This window comes from Loxodonta africana, chromosome 1 (assembly GCF_030014295.1).
Source record: "Loxodonta africana isolate mLoxAfr1 chromosome 1, mLoxAfr1.hap2, whole genome shotgun sequence".
NCBI classification, from domain to species: Eukaryota; Metazoa; Chordata; class Mammalia; order Proboscidea; family Elephantidae; genus Loxodonta; species Loxodonta africana.
This window is the reverse complement of record NC_087342.1, coordinates 85,790,915-85,800,585: the sequence shown is the minus strand read 5'-3', so window position 1 is coordinate 85,800,585 and position 9,671 is coordinate 85,790,915. Positions and strand designations below refer to the sequence as shown.

Genomic DNA, 9,671 nt, shown 5'->3' with positions numbered 1-9,671 from the left:
CAATAAAAGAGAAGTTCATCTAGTTTCACCCAGGCATTTTCCTCAAGATTTTCCTATGAGAATTTTGTAGACTTTTGCCTTGGCATAGAAGTAGACAAAAGCATATTTCTAAACCTGAAAGTGATTAAGAGTATGGACCTTATAGGAAAATGCCTTGGAAATAAATTTTAGACCTAACTGAATAAACAGACAAAATAATAAAATGATAAAATGATAATGATATTTTGTTATGTAATTTTTCCTAGCAAAGTATACCACAGTTTATAAACATATTCACTATATCTTCCAACACGCTCATATTTTCACAGCTGATATTAAGAAACAGGAAAAAATGATCAATGAAAGTTACTTTGGTGGATTTATACTCCTTGGATTCTCTGGACAGCCTCAGCTGGAGATGATCATCCCTGGGTTTGTCTTTTTCTTCTACACCGTTGCCTTGATGGGAAATACAGCCATCATCCTCCTGCCATTATTGGATGAACGTCTCCAAACCCCCATGTACTTTTTCCTTAGAAATTTGGCCATCTTGGATCTCTCTTACACCACAAATATTGTCCCACAGACGTTGGTCAACGTCTGGGGTAAAGACAAGAAAATAACCTTTGGTGGCTGTGCCTTTCAACTTTTCTCTAGTGTGGCACTATTCACAGTTGAATGTATGCTTCTAGCTGTGATGTCTTATGACCGGTTCAATGCTGTCTGCAAACCTCTACACTATATGACCATAATGAACCCCCAGCTCTGTCAAGGCCTGGTGGCCATGACTTGGGGAATTGGGATCACTAATTGCATGATTCTTTCCCCCTATGCCATGAGCCTTCCTCGATGTGGAAACCACCGCCTGGATCACTATTTTTGTGAAATCTCTGCTATGGTCAAGATTGCATGTGTAGACACCACAGCCGTGGAGGAAACTTTATTTGCATCATGTTTTTTTATTTTCCTTGCACCACTTCTTCTCATTCTAGTTTCATATGGCTTCATTGCCATAGCTGTACTCAAAATTAAATCTGCAAGAGGGAGACAAAAAGCTTTTGGGACGTGTTCTTCCCATCTTTTTGTGGTATCCATCTTCTATGGGACTGTTATCTACATGTACATACAACCAGGAAACAGTCCATCTCAGTATGAGGGTAAACTTCTCAGTATCTTTTATGCCATTGTTACCCCCAATTTAAACCCACTGATCTATACACTAAGGAATAAGGAGTTCAAGGGAGCCATGAAGAGGCTCATTGGAAAAGGTTCTGTAGAAATAACAGGACACTAACATCTTTCTATCCAAAGCTTCCAGTACATAAATTGGTTCAGTCTGTTTCAGATTAGGAGCCCTGGTGGCACAATGGTTAAGAGTTCAACTGTCAAATGAAAGGTTGATGGTTTGAACCCACCCAGTGTCTATAAGGGAAAAAGACCTAGTGATCTTCTTCCATAAAGGTTACAGCTTAGAAAACCCTCTGAGGCAGTCCTACTTTGTCACATGGGGTCTATGAGTCAAAACCACCAGTACCCAACAACAGCCTTTAGTTATGGAGTAGTTATTTTGTAGGCATCACCTGAGAGAGAGAGAAAAATACCTAAACATTTTGCTTATAATATTTTAGTCTCTATATCCCTCATTGTCAACTATTAAATCTTAAAAAAAAAAGATAAAAATATATTTCAATGTCACTGGTTATCATCTCTGACAATTTGTCTACAACTGTGGCTATAAAGCAGGTTCCATGGAGCCCAAGGGTTGTGTTAATGGGGAGGGAGAGGAGCATTCTACAAAAGTTTGATTGAAATTATTGTTTACTAAATATCGACTATACCATGAACTGCCAGGAGCCCTGGTGGCACAGTGGTTAAGAGATCGTCTACCAACCAAAGGTTGGCAGCTGAAACCCATCAGTCACTACTTGGAAACCCTAGGGGGAAGTTAGTTCTACTCTGCCCTACAGTGTCCCTATGAGTTGGAATTTACTCTACAATAATGGTTATGGGATATGGGTGTGTACTGCCACAAGAAAGAATAAATGTCTCTTGGAAGAAGTATAGCCAGAATGCTCCTTAGAAAGGAGGATGGGGAGACTTCATCTTACATACTTTAGACTTGTTATTAGGAGGGAGCAGTCCCAGGAGAAGAACATGCTTGCTAAAGTAGAGGGTCAGCAGAGAAACAGGAAGACTCTCAACGAGATGGACTGACATAGTCGCTGCTAAAATGGGTTCAAACATACCAACCACTGTGAGGATGGCGCAGGATGGGGCAGTGTTTTGTTCTGTTGTACATAAGGTCACTGTGAATCGGAACGACTCAATGGCACCTAACAACTACAACAAAAATCTTTATACTGTCATTATCATGTAACAAAAACATATAAATTCAATATTCTATGTTTTAATTTTTACCTATGACTGACAAATCTGTTCCTATTAAGATTAAATCATTTTTGTGCAGGTCTCAAATACTCCTGCCATCTCACCTACTTTAAAATAACCCTCAGATATAGACTGTCTTGGTCATCCATATAACAGAAAAACCACAATGGATGGCTTTAACAAAAAAAAAAAGAGAGAGAGAGAAGTTTATTCTCTCTCAGTCTAGTAGGCTACAAGTGCTGGCTCCAGGGCAATGCTTTCTCTCTCTGTTGGCTCTGGAAGAAGTTCTTTGTCATCAGTCTTCTATTGGTCTGGGAGCATCTCAGGCACAGGGACCTCAGGTCCAAAGGACACACTTTGCTCTCGGTGCTGTTTTCATGGTGGTATGATGTCGCCAACTCTCTCCTTATTTCCCTTTCATTTTATCTCTTGAGAAATAAAAAGTGGTACAGGCCATGCCCTAGGAAAATCCTTTTACATTGGATCAGGGATGTGGCCTGAGCAAGGGTGTTGCATCCCTCCCTAATCCTCTTTAACCACAGGCAGAGCTTATGATTTATAATACATAGGAAAATCACAAAATTGAGACCAACCACACGTGGCCTAACCAAGTTGACACATGTTTTGGGGGAACACAATTCAATCCATTACGTATACCAAATGACTTCGTTAAAATATATTTCTACTGGAGCTATTATATGCATGAATCAAGGTTTTCTGGAGTTAATGTTATCAAAATAAAGTGTAGTAATAAGTTGGATAACAAGAATAATATGACTATAATGTTAAAAAGTCAACCCTGATATCAAATTTTTGTGTTCATCCAACAGGTTTATAAATGGGTAGTAAGTAAATGTGATGTATGCATTAACTCTTTTTTAAGGCCAGCATGTTCTTAAATAAAGATATCATTCCTTACTTTATAAGGATATTATTATAAGTAGGTGAAAATTGTTTACCAATGTCTCTTGAAAATCCCTAACAAGGGGCGGGGCCAAGATGGCTGACTAGGTAGAAGCTACCTCAGATCCCTCTTGCAACAAAGACTCGGAAAAGCAAGTGAATCGATCACATACATGAAAATCTGAGAACACTGACCATCAAACACAGATCTAAAGAGTTGACCTGAGTGACAGGTGAACGAAAAGCTGCATCCTGGAGCAGCAACTGCCTCTGGAGCCGGCTTCCAGCACCACAGCCTCGAACCCTCGCGGTTCCCTGGTGCTGAGTGGAGGGGCTGATTGCGGCTTGCTGAGGCAGGGCAGGCATGGGACACAGCCGTAACCTCTAGCCCCCTGGGGTAACCTCTGTAGGGACTCAGCCAGCACAAGCAGGCTGCACACTGACTCAGGTAATGAGAGAACAAGCACCCATGGGGAAGCAGCGACTGTTTTCAGAGCCTGGAACCAGCGTCCCAGTCAGAAAACCTTGGCACTGGGGTTTGGACTGGGTGCAGAGGAGCTGAGCATGGCATCCTGAGATGGCGCAAACATGGGACACAGCCCTAGCCCCATGAAGTGACCTCTGGGGAAGCCCAGCCAGTGCACGCAGGCAGTGCAGCACGGCAGCTGACAGGAGGAGAAGTCACCAGGAGGCAGCAACTGGCTTTGGAGCCTGGAGTGTGGCGTTCCAACGGGGGAACCTTGGCGCTGGGCTTTGGACTGGGAGCGGAGGAACTGACCACGGCTTTTGAGACAGCACAAGTACAGGACGAGGCCCTGACCCTCAGGGGCAATCTCGACCTAGCCAGCACACACAGGCTACACACGCCTCCAAATCTAAGGTTAACAGTCATCACCAAGCAAGATAAGTAACTTTGTCTATATTCCTGGGTGCTACTCTCTCCTATCTATCTGATCTCTCCCCTCCCTTCACAGGCGGCTTCATTAACATTGGAATTTCCTGTGCCAGAGAGTGAAGTGCTCTGCAGTTTTTTTTTTGTTTCTGTTTTTTTTTTGTCTTTTCCTAATCCATTCTCCTGGCCTGAGAGAAGCAGCTACAAAAAACCCAGGAACCAAAAATCCTTCCCTGACTTCCTGAAATTTGACTAAAAATACAGAACAAGCTCCAGCCAAGCACACGAGATCCACAGTCTTGAGCTTTCATCCCTACAGGGAACAAGGTGGCTATTATAATGCAAAGGCAATTCTGATAGTGATCTGACTGTAATTGTTTTAGCAGATTACTGGAAAGACAAGTTTTCCAGTTCTGAGATCTCTACCTATTAAACAGAGCCCTCACTGACCCACAATGGGGAACTGAGGGCTGAAGCTCCACCCAAACCACCTAGCCTCCTGCCATAGGGGTCTGAGGATAGTGACACCTACCAATCTGCAGAGGTACATGCATTGGGTGCCTAAGGTACAGCTGCAGAGCCCACCCACCAAAGTGCTTTAGGAATAGAGACACACCTACCTCACTGGCACTTTGCGGAGACCTGTCAGCATCCTGCCCACCCTGGAGTGTGACCCACTGCTGCTACAAGAATCTGGTGCACACGACTGTCACCACTACTCCTCTAAGTGAATAGGTGACAATCTACACCACACACTTGTTGACCCAAACTCAGACTCTACTCAAGAATAGTGAATGGACTCTTAGGGTTATATACCTGGTAACAGCCTAAACCAGCTGGTAACAGGACATAAGTGATTCAACGGCTACAACAATCAAGACAGCGCAATCTGGTAGCCCATCTACGTATACTGAAAGTAAACAAAACAATATAAGACTCAGTGAGCAAATACAAAGCAAATCATTACAATACCTTATGGATGGCTTGGACACAGCAGTCGATATCAAACCACATAAAGAAGCAGACCATGATTGCTTCTACAAATCCCCAAACTAAAGAATCAAAATCTTTCCCAAATGAAGATACAATCCTGGAATTTCCAGATGCAGAATATAAAAAACTAATTTACAGAATGCTTCAAGACATCAGGAATGAACTCAGAAATGAAATAAGGCAATCTACAGAAAAAGCCAAGGAACACACTGATAAAGCAGTTGAAGAACTCAAAAAGATTATTTAAGAACATAGTGGAAAAATTAATAAGCTGCAAGAATCCATAGAGAGACAGAAATCTAAAAGATTAACAGTAAAATTACAGAATTAGACAACTCAATAGGAAGTCAGAGGAGCAGAATCGAGCAATTGGAATGCAGAGTGGGGGAGCTGAAGAAAAAGGGAATTGACACCAATATAGCTGAAAAAAATCAGATAAAAGAATTAAAAAAAATGAAGAAACCCTAAGAATCATGTGGGACTCTATCAAGAAGAATAACAAACGTGTGATTGGAATTCCAGAACAGGGAGTGATAACAGAAAATACAGAGAGAATAGTTGAAGATCTGTTGGCAGAAAACTTCCCTGACATCATGAAAGACAAAAGGATATCTATCCAAGATGCTCATCAAACCCAATATACGATTGATCCAAAAAGAAAATCACCAAGACATATCATCATCACACTTGCCAAAACCAAAGATAAAGAGAAAATTTTAAAAGTATCCAGGGATAAAAGAAAGGTCTCCTACAAAGGAGAATCAATAAGAATAAGTTCAGACTACTCAGCAGAAACCATGCAGGCAAGAAGGCAATGGGATGACATATATAGAGCACTGAAGGAGAAAAACTGCCAGCCAAGGATCATATACCCAGCAAAACTCTCTATCTCAAATATGAAGGTGAAATTAAGACATTTACAGATAAACACAAGCTTAGAGAATTTGCAAAAACAAAACCAAAGCTACAAGAAATACTAAAGAAAATTGTTTGGTCAGAAAACCAATAACATCAGATACCAGCACAACACAAGGTCACAGAACAGGACATCCTGATACTAACTCAAATAGGGAAATCACAAAAACAAATTAAGATTAATTTTAAAAAGAAAAAAAACGCTCAAAACAGGGAATCATTGAAGTCATTATGTAAAAGATTACCATAATCAAAAAAGAGAGACTAAATCCAGGAGGCATAGAACTGCCATATGGAGAGGAAAACAAGGTGATATAGGACAATACCAGTTAGGTTTTTACTTAGAAAAATAGGGGTAAATATTAAGGTAACCACAAAGAGGTATAACAACTCCATAACTCAAAATAAAAACCAAGAAAAACATAACGACTCAGCAAACATAAAGTCAACTACTATGAAAATGAGGAACACACAAATTACAAAGAAAAATGTCTCAGCACAAAAAAGTAAGTGGAAAAATGATATTGTCAACAACATACATAAAAAGGCCTCAAAATGACAGCACTAAAATCATACTTATCTATAATTATGCTGAATGTAAATGGACTAAATGCACCAAAAAAGAGACAGAGAGTCTCAGACTGGATAAAGAAACACAATCCGTCTATATGCTGCCTACAAGAGACACACCTTAGACTTAGAGATAAAAACACACTAAAATTCAAAGGATGAAAAAAAATAAGCAAACAACAAGCAAAAAAGAGCAGGAGTAGCACTATTAGTTTCTGACAAAATAGACTTTGAATTTAAATCCACCACAAAGGATAAAGAAGGACACTGCATAATGATTAAGGGGACAATTGACCAGGAAGATATATCCATATTAAATATTTATGCATCCAATGACAGGGCTGCAAGATACATAAAACAAACTTTAACAGAACTGAAAAGTGAGACAGACACCTCCACAATTATAGTAGGAGATTTCAACACACCACTTTTGGAGAAGGATAAGACTTCCAGTAAGAAGCTCAATAGAGTCACGGAAGATCTAATTACTACAATCAACCAACTTGACCTCATAGACTTATACAGAACACTCCACGCAACACCTGCAAAGTATACTTTTTTTTTTTGTAGTGCACATGAAACATTCTCTAGAATAGATCACATATTAGGTCATAAAACAAACCTTTGCAGAATCCAAAACATCGAAATATTACAAAGCATCTTCTCAGACCATAAGGCCATAAAAGTGGAAATCAATAACAGAAAAATCCGGGAAAAGAAACCAAATACTTGGAAACTGAACAATAATCTGCTCAAAAAAACTGGGTTATAGAAGACATTAAGGAGGCAATAAAGAAATCCATAGAATGGAAAGAGAATGAAAACACTTCCTATCAAAACCTCTGGGACACAGCAAAAGCAGTGCTCAGAGGTCAATTTATATCGATAAATGCACACATACATAAAGAAGAAAGAGCCAAAATCAGAGAACTATCCCTACAACTTGAGCAAATAGAAAGCGAGCAACAAAAGGATCCATCAGGCACCAGAAGAAAACAAATAATAAAAATTAGAGCTGAACAAAATGAATCAGAGAACAGAAAAACAATTGAAAGAATTAACAAAGCCAAAAGCTGGTTCTTGAAAAAATTAACAAAATTGATAAACCATTGGCCAGACTAACTAAAGAAATACAGGAAAGGAAACAAATAACACAAATAAAAGACGAGATGGACGATATCAAAACAGACCCAACTGAAATTAAAACAATCATATCAGATTATTACGAAAAATTGTACTCTAACAAATTTGCAAACCTTGAAGATATGGATGAATTCCTAGAAACACACTATCTACCTAAACTTACACAATCAGAAGTAGAACAACTAAATAGACCCATAATAAAAAAAAGAGATTGAAAAGGTAATCAAAAAACTCCCAACAAAAAAAAAGCCCTGGCCCGGACAGCTTCACTGTAGAGTTCTACCAAACTTTCAGAGAAGAGTCAACTCCACTACTACTAAAGTTATTTCAAAACATAGAAAACGATGGAATACTACCTAACTCATTCTATGAAGCCACCATATCCCTGATACCAAAACCAGGTAAGACACCACAAAAAAAGAAAATTACAGACCTATATCCCTCATGAACATAGATGCTAAAATCCTCAACAAAATTCTAGCCAATAGAAATTCAACAAAATATCAAAAAAATAATCCACCACGACCAAGTGGGAGTTATACCAGGTATGCAAGGCTGGCTTAACATTAGAAAAACCATTAATATAATCCACCATATAAATAAGACAAAAGACAAAAAATACATGATCTTATCAATTGATGCCGAAAAGGCATTTGAAAAAATCCAACACCCATTCATGACAAAAACTCTCAGCAAAATAGGAATAGAAGGAAGATTCCTCAACATTGTAAAGGACATCTGTATACAAAGCCAACAGCCAACATCATTCTAAATGAAGAGAGCCTGAAAGCATTTCCCTTGAGAACGGGAACCAGACAAGGATGCCCTTTATCACTGTTCTTATTCAACTTTGTGCTAGAAGTCCTAGCCAGAGCAATTAGGCTAGACAAAGAAATAAAGGGCATCTGAATTGGCAAGGAAGAAGTAAAAGTATCTCTATTTGCAGACGACATGATCTTATACACAGAAAACCCTAAGGAATCCTCCAGAAAACTACTGAAACTAATAGAAGAGTTTGGCAGAGTCTCGGGTTACAAGATAAACATACAAAAATCACTTGGATTCCTCTACATCAACAAAAAGAACATCGAAGAGGAAATCACCAAATCAATACCATTCACAGTAGCCCCCAAGAAGATAAAATACTTAGGAATAAATCTTACCGAAGATGTAAAAGACCTATACAAAAAAAACTACAAAGTACTACTACAAGAAACTAAGAAGGACCTACTTAAGTGGAAAAACATACCTTGCTCATGGTTAGGAAGAAGTAACATAGTAAAAATATCTATCCTACCAAAAGCCATCTATATATACAATGCACTTCCAATCCAAATTCCAATGACATTTTTTAATGTGGTGGAGAAACAAATCACCAACTTCATATGGAAGGGAAAGAAGCCCCGGATAAGTAAAGCATTACTGAAAAAGAAGAAGAAAGTGTGAGGCCTCACTCTACCTGATTTTAGAACCTATTATACAGCCACAATAGTCAAAACAGCCTGGTACTGGTACAACAACAGGCACATAGACCAATGGAACAGAATTGAGAGCCCAGATATAAAACCATCCACATATGAGTAGCTGATATTTGACAAAAGCCCAGTGTCAGTTAATTGGGGAAAAGTCTTTTTAACAAATGGTGCTGGCATAACTGGATATCCATTTGCAAAAAAATGAAACAGGATCCATACCTCACACCATGCACAAAAACTAACTCCAAGTGGATCAAAGACCTAAACATAAAGACTAAAACGATAAAGATCATGGAAGAAAAAATCGGGACAACCTTAGGAGCCCTAATACAAGGCATAAACTGAATACAAAACATTACTAAAAATATCGAAGAGAAACCAGCTAACTGGGAGCTCCTAAAAATCAAACACCT

General features: G+C 39.1%; 1 protein-coding gene across 1 annotated transcript; it reads left to right on the top strand.

Moving 5' to 3' along the window:
* The first annotated feature begins 331 nt into the window (after positions 1-331).
* LOC135232804 (olfactory receptor 2W1-like) lies at positions 332-1,273 on the top strand. The gene has a single exon (XM_064293951.1). It carries the CDS (start codon positions 332-334, stop codon positions 1,271-1,273), a length of 942 nt encoding a protein of 313 aa, XP_064150021.1.
* The last annotated feature ends 8,398 nt before the right edge of the window (positions 1,274-9,671 follow it).